The following is a 12,821-nucleotide window of genomic DNA, read 5'->3' as shown; positions in this document are numbered from 1 at the left end:
GATTCTTTCATTTAAAAATATTTTTTGATAAATTGCACACACGTTGATAGCACCTCGATTGCTAGTGTATAATATAGTTGAAGTTTCAAAAATAAAACGAAACAATCGATAATAGTTAGTTTTTAATAATATTGTATTCAACTTCTTGAATATTAATTTTATTATTTGAAAATAAAAATTAGATAGTGTTTATATTTTTTGAAATTTATATATTTTTACTTTATTGTATTTATAAAAATACGGGCGTTACTCATTGGGTACCCATATCCAGGAGGAATGATTTTGGATTTATTTATTCAGACCCGTAAGGTTTTTGAAAGATTAAAGAGCAGTCCAAAACATTCTTCAAAAAAGAAAGAGAAGAAAAATGACTCCAAACAATAAGCATTATTAAGCAACAGAGGTTAGGGTTTCACTAGGAATTAAACCGAAAAATGGACTCCAATTACCGAAGCAACACCGGCACCGGCAAGTCATCGGCGGCTGCTGCTCCCCAGCTGACAGGGGAGGCGGCGGCTGAGTTCCAACAAGGCATCAATTTACTGCTTTCTCGATGGACAGCACTTCAAATGGCGGTTCAGAACGAGTGGGGTGGCCCCCAGTCTCGTCTTAAGTCCCAGCAACTCGCCCTCGACCTCTTTTCACTTCTTGCTGGATCCAAAGGTTTTCAATTTCAGTTGAATTTTGGAAATTTCTTATTTGAAAATGAATTCAGCAAATTCTTGCGTTTTTTCTGTTGTTTATTTGTTTATTTCTGTCTGCTTGAGTTTTCTCTGATTTTTTTAGGTTTTTTTCTCTGTCTTTATCTTTTTTGGGAAATTCGGGTGTTCAGAGAAAGTATATATGGATGACGTGGAGGATCTTCTTGATGATTCAATGCTATCTCTTGGTACTGAGATTGCCGATGGCAGTATAGAGGAGGTACTTAGTTCAGCTAAACTGTTTGATGCCTGTCGCTTTGAGCTTTTGTTTATTGCACTGCAATGATTTTAGTTCGCTTAAACGGTTGAGAAGTTACTGCTTCTCAAATCAAGATAATTGCCCTTGGCATGTCAGATTTTTTTAAACAAGTCTACGGCTCAAGGCTTGAAGGGCTCTTAAGAATTTTTTGCGAGGTTGAAAGAGAGTATTCTTTATCCTAGTACCTTCCTCCTCTCTGAAGGGAAAAAAAATAGTGCACTTGTTCAATTATATTATCAATTGAATAGGTTATAAGAATTGGCATCCTCCTTATTGTTTCCTCTAAAGGATTTGATCCTTTAGATTCAAGCTGAAGTCAAGGGTTGAAGTGACGTGGTCTTATTGTTTCCTTACGCTTATTAGTCATCATTCGATGTAATTCTGTTTTCCTATATAAGCTTGAAGTTGCATGAATAAGTGTTGCTGCCACTATTCGATGACTGATCATACAGGTGGTTTGGGCTTGAGATACTTATAAATGACGCTTTTTAAGAAAAACTAAAATATTCCCAGTCTGAATGCTGGAGGCTCTGTACTAAAACATATCTAGAGATGTTCTTGAAGCAGGAGGACAGGAGGGAAAAGCTGATTAATGGAGTTGGGATTTGTAATTTATTTTGCATTTTACTGGAGGTTGAGGTTTGAAGGGAATGGTGAGAGATAAAGATAAAAGGATAATTTTCTAACTCACAGCTTGCTAGTAAATAAGGGGAAGGAAGCTGGGTGTGCATGCTATTCAATATTCATTTAACATGCAGAGATGTAGATTGTAGTATACTTCTTTTAGACAATTGCAACCTTTATGCTTTGAGTTTAGTAGTTAAACAGTAAAGCTGGAATTTTGGGATCTTGAAAAGCAAGCATTTTGTAACTTGTGGTCTTTCCTTTTTGCATGTGACTGTCTTATGAAACATGATATATGGCCACAGAGAATGTATGTTTCAAGATATATGCACAGAAATAGACAAGAACAAGGGGAAAGAGATTACTATTATTTAGATCACCATCAAGATTTCCTTCAATCCCTGCCATATTGTTCTGGTTATAATAACGCATGGCCTTAATATTGCAGCAAGGCCAAGGATAGATGTTAAACTATTTTTTTAGGTATTCAGAATACTATCTGTTTGGTCATTTGACTTGATTTTGGGGATTCTAAGTTTTTTGTCTGAAATGTGCTTGATGACAATCAGCATCTGCAATTCCTCTCAGAACTATTGTGGCTCTGGATTCTGAAATTTAGAAAGCCTATCTTGTCTAACCCTTGATTACCTAGGGTTTTCTCAAAATGGTAAACTTGCTATGCAGTGTTAGGGCTTGTGATGATTGTGGATTTTTTGGCTTTATATTCTTCTCAAGTTTCAATTTCTCTTTGCAATAAAGAGGATCTGAAGGTTAAGTATGGTTTGAACATCCCTTTTGCTTTAACAGGCTTGAAAAAAATAATTGCTTAAAAGTTTCATTTCCATTATGCATCTATTCCATATCATGTCCAAATACATGATAGACTTTTTTTCTACTATAAAGGGACAGAAAGAATTGCTAGAGCCAGCAATGTCTATCTCAATGTTGAACTTGTGGGTAAATGATACTTTTGGTGATTGGCTGAATTGCACACCTACGTTAGATTTCTTCTCCTTTTGGAATTTTGGGACTTTGTTCTGTATTACTTTGCATTCTTAAGAATTTTTTGACATCAGCAGAAGCACTAACTCTAATGAACAAATACTCTCTAGTTCATATAAGGAGGTTACTAGAACCAAAATATAGTGGTTAAATTAGAATTAGCTATCTTTTAATTGGAAAAACTAATGCGAGTAGCGAAATCACAATAGTTATGACCAATCTCATAAAAGGCCGATACAATTTTCCTTTGGGGATGGATATTTGGAAACCATGCTTCTTTTTCTGGATGACAGCTATGATTAATGATATCAATTGCATATTTGCCGATGTAACATGGTTTGGTCTATCTTGATCGTTTTCCACTTTTTTGGGCACTTTTTAACATTATTTTTTTATTTTTTGTCACTGAATTGCTTTAAGCAGATAGCTGAAAAATTGATGTTTATGCATGAAGAATGTTTGAAAGGTGATTTTAGTTCCATACAAAGGCTTAGGGCAACTAATCCTCCACCAGGAGTGGCCACCCATGTTACACAGGTAACGATGTTGTAGCTGGTTGACAAATGTTTTGTCAATGACAATTATCCAGGGTATTTAACAGAGTTGAGACTTCTTCTTATACTAAGAGTTTTGAATGTGAGTCCTTGAGATCCAATTGAGAATCTACAGTGGAAAGTCCTTAACATGCTATTGAGAATCTGCAGTTGAGACTCTTCTTATACTAAGAATTTCAAATCTCAGTCCTTAAGAAGCTATTGAGAATCTGCAGTACACTTTCCATTTGGATTCATTCCCATCTGTTCTTTCACTTAGATACAGGCCAGCAGCGACAGCGATAGTGATGATAATGAAGATGGTGATAATGGTAATTTGCCAAATGATGGCTCATCAAAGATGGTGGTTGATGTTCCACAATCCCATTCTGTCATGAATAGGGAAGAAATGATGGTGGATGAGTCTATACCCCAGCAGCGAGCTGAAACAGAAGATGGATGGACTGTGGTTGCATCTAAGCGGAACAGAGGTAGAAGACATTAAGGCATAATACTGCCAGATACATGGTGTTGGTATTCATATTTGAGTGCTTTTTTCCTGTTTTCTCTCTACTTCAGATTTCAGATTGTTCTATGTAATTTCAAGGCTGATTTTAGCTACAAAATTTTGACTTATATAGTTGTGTGGACTAAGTGGAGGGTGGAAAAAATATAAGATAAAGTTTTCAGTGCTTTCACCAGTGTTGTAAATTGTTGTCCCTTTCAGGCTGACCAAATTCTTGATTATGAAGTTCAAATGTTATGATTACGGTTTCGAGATGCCTCATCAGATCCGGATTGCTGATTTTAAACAAATCTAAGTACTTTTATACATAGTTTCATGGAAATTTAAGGCCTGTCAAATTGTGTGTCTATTTTTGAATCTCTCGACTCTGTGTTTTCCTGATATGATTCTGTTTATCATTTCTAGTGAATATGATGGATAGATATATCCGTGTGTGATGAGACCGCTTCCATATTCAGCTTAATTGTACTCAGCCATGACTGGTCTAGCTAACTATTGAGCATAAGAATTCACACCAAGAAGAGCTCAACTCTTGGTGGGAAGAGTTCAAAGCTGCAGTAGGAACTCTGAGAGGATTGCTATGAGTTTTGTTCTCTCTCAATTCTGTTGTCCCGACACACTTCCAACCATCACTGGTCAGTAGGGTGTTTCCTGCAACTGAATTGTCGATGTCATCCTTTACATTTCGTCGATGAACTTAACAATTGGACGGATGATTTTTAGATAATGGGACATAGTAAATGCAAATTCGGGTTCAAATTTCTTCCATTTCTGTGTCTGTCGAGATTCAACTCCAACCCTCTCCTTTTGGGAGTACAGTAAAAACGTAGAGGGAGAAACGGCCACGCAGAATACTAGTACATCATAGGGTTGGGGTGAGACAAGGCCGTGCACCTACAAGCATTGCCCCAAAGTAAAGCCTAAATTTAGTGGTCCGAGCTGGGGTGAAGCCAAAAACTAGGTAGGCTAGGAATTGGCTGTATCTTTGTTCAATTAAAAAGTTTTTTCTTTCTAAGGAAAGAAAATATATGGTTTAATTAACACAATAAAGGGATTGCTCTTGTTATCTATGCCATCAAGTTATCTTCTCAGTTATGTGTTTGTTAACTCTAAAATTAGGATCACAAGGTGGTTAATATGATTTGTTTCTAGTATTTTTCAAAACTGAACCAAGTATAGTTGATTTTAATTGAAAGGTTGATGAATTTTTCTGAGTTATTTTTTTTTTTAACCCCCTACAGAAGGTATACTTTCATTGAGAGGCGCCTAGAGGTGCAACAGGAGAAACAAAGGAATAGGGGCAGGAACGGTTGCACCTATGTGCATTTTGCACACGGCGTAACTCTGTTTATACATGGTGTAACTTACTTTCAACAACGTGTAATTTTAGAACAAAATTTTGTGGGTCCTATACATGTTGTTAAAAATGAGATATAAGATGAAATTTGGATCGTAAAATTTTTTTTTTTGCCAAATTTTGGCCGTGAACTGCTCAGACGGACCGTCCCTGCCCCAAATCCAGAAGCAAAGCAGTTATCTTCTTACACAATTGTACAAGGATGAGCCCTATAAATAAAATCAGTAAAAGATGTAGAAAGACCGGTCACTGGTGGGCACTTCCTTCCTGATTCATTCTTTAGTTGGGCGGAATTGTTGCCTTTGGGTTCGAGGAAAAGTGACCAACAACCCTTGGTCGGACTTTCCAGTTTCGTTCCTATCAATTCAATAACAATGAAGCCTTTTTTTTTTCCAATGTTTTTGGAGCAAACATTTCTCCAAGAACGTGGGGAATTTTTTTATTTGCTATGAAGATTCAGTTGAAAAAGCAGTTGTACGACAAGAAGCATCTACGTACTTGGCGGGGTGTTAGAAGTTAGAACTATTAGAAGTTTGAGTGCTCGATAATGAAACAGAAAAAGGGCATCTCTTTTGCTGCCAATTTGCTTTGCTCTGGTTGCCGCAGCCGACTTGGTTAAAGCCCATCCTCCTGCCATTTAGTTTATTCTGGAAATGCTTTTTCTGTAAATCTTCCAAAGCAACATCTTCCAATGAAGAGTGCACAATCTAAAATCCACACATTTTCCGAAGTTTCTTAACTCACCTTTTATTCCAGTTGGAAAAAAGCAAGAAATCCGTTTATGAAATTTTTACCGAATTCGCCACCTTAATAGTAATATGATTAGTGATGAAGGCACATTCAATGGATGTGCTTACAAGTAAGAGAGTACGTGTGAGTTCAATCATAAATCAGCTTGTCGGCTTTTATATACATAAATAAATACATACACATACATACATACATATATATATATATATATGAATTAATTTTCCTTACACTGACAATGTATGCATTGTCAGCGTTAGATAAATAATAATTATGTAAAATTTAAATTTAAAATTTAATTATTACATATATATCATGGATTCAACGGTAATAATGTATATGCTATCGATGTATATAAGATTTATTCAATATAATATATATATATATATATATATATATAAACTTGGTGATGTGACTTTGACATGCTCTATTTTTAATCGAATAATTCTGGCATGTAGTCTCCAGTGAAAAGAGCGGCCTCCGCTTTTGTTGAATACGCGCATCGATTGGTGTGGCGGAGAGAGTGGTCCTTCAAACTGCAACAGTTTTGGCTCTGCATACTTTGTGAGGAAAAGTGTGGTTGGAATTTGTCCAACAGAATTCTAGGGAGTAATTCTTGACATCAAACCCAACTATTGCCGCTGGGGACCTATTTGGGTGTTTCAATTCCAAGAGTCTGTCCAAGCTGTGGCTCCTTTGTACATCTTTAAATTCAGCAGAGGATGAGAACGACGTAGATATTACTTGTGGTGACAAAGGTACTTGTCGGTCTCTGTGCTGTAGACAAGACAATCAAATTCTGATGCAGCTATATATTTTGATTTTCCCACGAGGAAAATGCATGGGATTCGGATTACAATAATGTTGTACCAAAATCATGCCCACAAATTACATGATATTGCACCATCCTTCAAGTTGGCTCGATTATAGCCATAGGTGGTATGATAGAATCAATCTATATGGTCTCTTAGCCTGGGAAAGATTATAAGAATTTCAAGATTTTAGTAAAAACGACGACAAATCGCAGTCTAGTTGATAAAACGATATACTGATAACCGATACGTCAGAGATTTGAATCATTAAGAGGAAGAAGTAGGAAACTGCCATTGATTCTTTTCAATAGGAAAAAGGGCCCGTGTAAAAGTGAGATTACATTTTGTGTGAGGACATCAAATATCTGTGTTATGGGGCTAGATCATCAGCCTTGAACATCAATGATCCTTTTTCCCTTCTTAACATTTTCATAAACGGTGTTGCAAGCTAGATGTTATAACATTTGACAATTTTCTAATCATGGATAACTCAGAGTACTAATCATCATTCGCCAGTTTGAGCGCTCACAATTAGGGAATACCGATTTCGCGCTTACTTTTGATTACTCATTTGGGTACAACTTGGCAGTGCTGAAAAATACCCTTCTTTTGTCAATTGAGAATTCGTTGAATTATATTGATGTGCACAATTTAGAGCTGTTTCTTAAGTGACTGTGTCCTAGTTACTAGTTAGTTACTGCTGTTCTTGGCTATTTACTTCGGCAACTACAATCTGCTGCTATTGAATTATTGCTTCCAAATAAGTAAAGACAAGAGGATCTACAGCTTTTGTCCGGTCCAGTTATTTACTTTTATTGCAACTACTTCCAAGAAGCAATTTGTTCATCATAATCCATATGATATGACAGTTTGACACACAATGAAGTGATAAAACACGAAACATTATAGTTTGCATTCTTCACATTCTATCTTAGGTTGCAAGAAAAAATAATAATTGTTAGCGCGGATATTTACATAATAGTAACAGGTTATATGTGATTTAGACGACGAGGAGGAGGAGGAGGAGGAGGAGCGTTCACAATCTGGATTAGTTCTGAGCATGTTTTTGTACGAAAAATGCTAAACCCTTTTCAGAGCATTTACTGCGAGGGCCAAGAGCTTCTTTCACAAGTGGTGAATGATTGAATTGGCATCCGAAAAAACGCACAACACAACAGTTCAAAATGACTTGTGCTTGCTGAATGCCACACGTAGCTTTTGTGGCTGTACTGGTTCCTGCATCAACTGTGTAGAATTCATTTTGGATTTCCTCAAAAAAGCGTGAGTCTTGGAACATTGGTGAGGTCACCCATCAACATTGAAGAAAGAGAGTTTTGATTGATTGCACACTATAGTAGTTGACAATGAAATTGCAGGGATTAATGCTCCTGCACCAACCTTATTGAGAGCTTATTAATGGGTGTAGCAGAGTTTCCTATTTGACAGAAAGATGAAAGAGTAAGATTTCTCTGAAATTATTGGAGAGAGATTGGACAGCTAGACTTTGTAAGAATGTTCATTGGCCAAGGAATACTTCTAGGCCAACTTTCCTGCTACAACTACCAGCAACTAGGATATTTTCTTGCCTGTCTCGGCTCATGGAAGAAAAGTCAGGAACTCCAATTGATGCCATGGAGGCTAAATTTCAGATAACATTTTAGATTGCATATATGCAAATCATAAGCCTTGAATTAAGTTGAAATTCTTGACTTGCAGCTACTCCAAGAGTTGAAGCAAGTCAGAATTTTAGGCTAGTTCTAGACTTTGCGCAAAACAAAGAGTTGTATTCACATTCTAAAGTGTTACATACAGTATGGAGAAAATCAATTAAGCTGCACAAGAAAGAAAGAACAACTCTTTTATTTTACACGATGATGAAATCACAGAGTGAAGTCAATTTTTACACACGACTGTTCCTTCATTACAGTAAAAAACTAGGGATGCATGGTGAATCTTTTTTGTGAATTAATTTGTCTTCCAATGCATGTGCTAAGCATTTGTTGTCTTCACCAAAACGGAAAAAGGGAAGAACCCACATGGGAACCTGACGAATTCAATTCCAAACTTGGTGATTGATTCTGCTAGCTACAAGAGAAAATTTTTGGACTGCCAAAAGGCTAATGGACCGAAAGTGACGATTTATAAAGGTGGTATGGTACCCCTCTCGCTGTTGTTCAGCCAGATTCTTTAACCTGTCTCTGTTGCCTTAGTTGGAGTTTAAGGTGTGTGGGTCTCCGCTAGGCCCTGGGAGCAATCTATCTACTAACATGTTTTCCTGAAGGGAGCACCAACGCAACTACCTAAGCCTTAGCCACCCTACATTTTGTTGCTAGGACGACTTAAAATTGCCCCTTAACCAGGGAATTTCTTGTGTTGAATCAGTTCTCTTTTTTGTCAGTTCTTTCTCTAGCTCTAATTGATCCAGTTATTATAACTACCTTATAGCCCCATGACACTCTTTTCCCTATAGGCAAGCCCATGTTCTATGGTTGCATCCGTTCAAGCGCTGTGTCACTGCCAAAAAGGAACTGAAATCATCACATCACACCCTGATATCAAGAGCTGAATCTGTTCTAATCTTTCTTGAATTGATGAAGATCGGGTAATCGAGGACAGCAACTTTTTTTTTTGGGATATTCTGCTAAGATGAAGATGGACTACTTATATGGTAATCATGCTCTGTGATGGAGTTTGAACTGACAAAGTACCCTGCATCAATGCATTCGCAGGATTCTGCCATGGACGGTGGAAAGGCAGCTGAACTAGACAGAGACTATTTTGGGACAGTTAACTCTTGGCCTAATGAAAATAGAAAGGAAGAAGATTTCATCGGGGTGGAGAAAGGTGAAAGTTATTCAGCACCTGCAGCTTCTGTTGGCTTTGATCAACCAGTAGTTGGCCTGAAACTTGGAATGCCAAAGGACTCCAAGCATCTGAGCTCTATAACTAATTCCAGTTTGTCTTCCAATAGTGGAAAGAGATCTAGAGCGTCCCATCAAGGCATGCAAACTAGTCGCTGCCAAGTGGAGGGATGCAACCTTGACCTTACAGCAGCTAAAGATTATCATCGCCGCCACAGAATCTGCGAAAGCCATTCCAAAAGCCCCAAGGTCATTGTGGCTGGGGTCGAGCGAAGGTTTTGCCAACAGTGCAGCAGGTTAGTTACTGGCATTCATATTATCTACCAATGTTTTTGTGTTGTTCATGCAGTTTTTTTTTTTTTTTAACTTTTAGATACTGTTAGGTCAAATTTTAAGGATGTAAACAGCATAATTTGGCTTCTAATTTTAAAGGTTCCATAATTTGTCGGAATTTGATGATAAAAAGAGAAGCTGTCGTAGGCGACTCTCTGATCACAATGCCAGGCGGCGCAGGCCACAACCAGATGCAATGCATCTAAGCTCAATGGGACTTCCATCTTCTTTATATGGTGACTTCTCAAACTCTTGAGGATTTTTCATGCTGGCTTTCTGCTGCTCTGATTATTGTAATTTGCTTATCTAACATTTCATCCACTGAAACTGAAACATGAAATTTTGAAATGCCTTGTATTCTCTTTACTGTGGACCTGCACAGGAAGGAGAGCACCGAGTTTTCTGTTGAGCAGGATGCCATCCTCATCATCAAATAGAACATGGGAGTGTTCTAGCGGCTTGAAGATGGCAAATGCAGGAAATTCCCTGATCAGGGCTTCAGGTAATGTTGATAGGAAGCAATATTTTCTTATGGGGGTTCCAAATGCCATTTCTCACCAGGACCTGGACGAGGATTGGCCCGCCCCTGTTCTTTTCAAAGCTCAGCTCCTTTAATACCTGATGAAAAAAATGTCTCCTCCTATTTCCAACTAGAGATGCATAAGAACTCTGATTAATACACTCACTTAAGCAAAATTAAGGTGAGTTCCACCGCCTTTGCGAAACCAATTGAAGTCATAGTTTTTAGACAGTAACATCATATCTACCTTTCTATGCATCTGATTGAAGAGCTCATATTGAAAACTTTTTTCTGTTGCAAGCATTGCCAAATTTATTGAGTATCACAGTTAAAGAAGCAACATCAGAAATATTGCAGCATTGGAAACATACAAGTTAGCTCATACTTTGAACTCAGCTTAGCCAATCCCAGACACCTAGGTCCAAGAACGCTTTGTTACACAGATGGGATTGAATCCAAAGGTCCAGTTTACTCTTGTTTTCTCCAAGTTTTTCAGTACATCTAGCCCGGTTATCTACATGGAGTCTATTGCTGCTTCTGTTGAATCTTTCCCCTTTCTTTGAATGATCCATCTTTTACCGTGAGGGAGTTTCTTGTAACCCTTCCAGGCTGATATTTTACAACCTTTCAAGTTTACACTTCATTGAAGCTCGCAAGTTTCATCAATTTACTAGAATTTGCTATTCATGTGGCATAAAAGCAAAACAAACAAAAATCATGAGAGACTTGAATAAAGAAGTATGCTCAGTGGCTTGTCTTTTTCATCAGAGAATAATCCTATCACTGAGATTATTTAGAAAAACAAAACAAACAAACTACAGTAACTTCTTGTACTGAGCATATTTTACCTGTTGCTGTTTGTTTCTTCTAATACATGATTGGACTCCTCTTTGCCTGTTGAATGCTTGTAGGAGTAGACGTGTCTCCTGGACATGCTCAATCTCACTTGAATGAATCGCAAAATTTGCCGTGTGCTCTCTCTCTTCTGTCAACTCCAAGTTGGGCATTGCATGAGCCTGAATCTGCCTCTCTGGAGCAGCTTATGCAAGGAAGTGTCAGCATACCACAGCCAGCATCGCAACTGGAATCGCAAAACTGGCAACTGATTTCAGAAGCACGGGTTTCAGCAGAACAAGCACCTTCTGTAACCCCCTTCCATTCAATGGCTTTGCAAAGTACTGATAATTCCCACTTGCCAGGATATCGATCCTTTAAGCCACCTTATGACTCTGGCTTCCATTTCACCAGTCGAATTAACTGATAAGCTTATTGTCAATTCAAGGAAGAGAGGCTTTTCAAGTTTTAGTTGATTTAACATTATTCTGATCCAATTGTGATGCCAGTGTTGTCTTGCATCAAATTTGAAGTTAGACCATCATCCTTCGAGACAGAAAGCATTTTTCTTATACCCAAAAAAGGGAAAAATAACAATCCTTGATGCCATCCACAGAGTTTGTTAAATGCAAGCTTGGAGTATTTAGACCATAAAGCTTCTAAATGCCTATCCTGCTATAGAACATACGTTAATTTTTTTTTTTTATGACGGATATAAGACTTCCATTGGGTGCATTTTGAACTTGATGTTGGCAATGGTAAAGTTCAAGTTGCAGAAGAAATTGATGGGCTATGTTTTATTTCAAGATGATGTTCAACAGCCACTAAGTTGGATAGATTTATACTTCAAGGATTAAATTAGTCTCACTTTAAAGATTAAAGATCAAAGTGGGAACTCGAGTATAATCGAAGGGTACAAGTGAAGTTAACCCCTTACTTCAGGCAAAATTTTAGTCAAAATATTTGGTAGAGAGACAATAGTGTGTTAAATTTGAAAAATTGTTGGTCCAAACAATTGACTTCGGAAAATTGAAATGGTACTTCGTAAATGGATATGTGTTGCTTTATGTGCTTCATCTAACTTCATTGAGATCCACCTTTTAGATGGCAATCCTTTAAATCTATGACTCCGTATGGATTAATTCTTTTTTAAAAATTAGATTGTAGCAATACAGGTGAAAAACTTGTCATCATAGTTATTTGTTGGGATATTTTAAAATTTTATTAGAATGTTTTCAAAAAAATTTTAACTATCCTTGCCGCCGCCGCCGCCACACGTCACTACCTTCACACATCACCATCCCTCTTCCCTCCTCTCTATCCTCCCTCTTCCCGATCGCCTTCCTCCTTCCTTTGCTAGTCTTTCCCCCTCCCCTTCCTAACGAAGGAATTAGGAAGGTGAAGAGGAAGAGGGAGGAGAGGGGAGAGGGTGCGATGATGGCAATGGTGGGTGATGAGTGAAAGAGAAAAGAGAGGGTACGATTTGGTATTTTTAATTCTTTTTTGTATTTTTATTAGGTGTATTTAAAATATTTTGAGTATATTATAGAGTGTTTTTAGAATGTATTACTGTAAATTTCACAATAAAAAATGTGCATGTCAAAAGTAGTCCAATCCATACATACCCTATATTCAATCTCTTTGAATTTCAATTGAATATAGATACTTTTTTTAAAATAGAACAGAAGTCAATATTATTAATAAACTAGTGA

General features: G+C 37.4%; 2 protein-coding genes across 5 annotated transcripts; both read left to right on the top strand.

Moving 5' to 3' along the window:
* Nucleotides 1–258: 258 nt before the first annotated feature.
* Nucleotides 259–3,909, top strand: LOC113697189 (uncharacterized). 3 transcript variants are annotated; one of them, XM_027216685.2, is made up of 4 exons: nucleotides 261–663; nucleotides 833–921; nucleotides 3,010–3,123; nucleotides 3,406–3,909. In XM_027216685.2, exons 1-4 carry the CDS (start codon nucleotides 435–437, stop codon nucleotides 3,622–3,624), a joined length of 651 nt encoding a protein of 216 aa, XP_027072486.1. In that variant the 5' UTR covers nucleotides 261–434; the 3' UTR covers nucleotides 3,625–3,909. The 3 variants fall into 3 exon arrangements, with proteins under 3 accessions (XP_071912039.1, XP_027072486.1, XP_027072484.1); XM_027216683.2 differs by having other exon boundaries at nucleotides 263–663; nucleotides 3,400–3,909; XM_072055938.1 differs by lacking the exon at nucleotides 3,010–3,123 and having other exon boundaries at nucleotides 259–663; nucleotides 3,400–3,909.
* Nucleotides 3,910–8,588: 4,679 nt separating this feature from the next.
* LOC113695057 (squamosa promoter-binding-like protein 11) lies at nucleotides 8,589–11,722 on the top strand. 2 transcript variants are annotated; one of them, XM_027214015.2, is made up of 5 exons: nucleotides 8,589–9,163; nucleotides 9,291–9,718; nucleotides 9,855–9,991; nucleotides 10,138–10,257; nucleotides 11,187–11,722. In XM_027214015.2, the coding sequence occupies exons 2-5, from the start codon at nucleotides 9,300–9,302 to the stop codon at nucleotides 11,534–11,536; spliced, it is 1,026 nt and encodes a 341-aa protein (XP_027069816.1). In that variant the 5' UTR covers nucleotides 8,589–9,163; nucleotides 9,291–9,299; the 3' UTR covers nucleotides 11,537–11,722. The 2 variants fall into 2 exon arrangements, with proteins under 2 accessions (XP_027069816.1, XP_027069815.1); XM_027214014.2 differs by having other exon boundaries at nucleotides 8,591–9,718.
* Nucleotides 11,723–12,821: the final 1,099 nt, after the last annotated feature.

This window comes from Coffea arabica, chromosome 6e (assembly GCF_036785885.1).
Source record: "Coffea arabica cultivar ET-39 chromosome 6e, Coffea Arabica ET-39 HiFi, whole genome shotgun sequence".
In the NCBI taxonomy this organism is placed as follows: domain Eukaryota; kingdom Viridiplantae; phylum Streptophyta; class Magnoliopsida; order Gentianales; family Rubiaceae; genus Coffea; species Coffea arabica.
The sequence above is the reverse complement of the archived record's forward strand: the minus strand, read 5'-3'. Positions and strand labels throughout refer to the sequence as shown.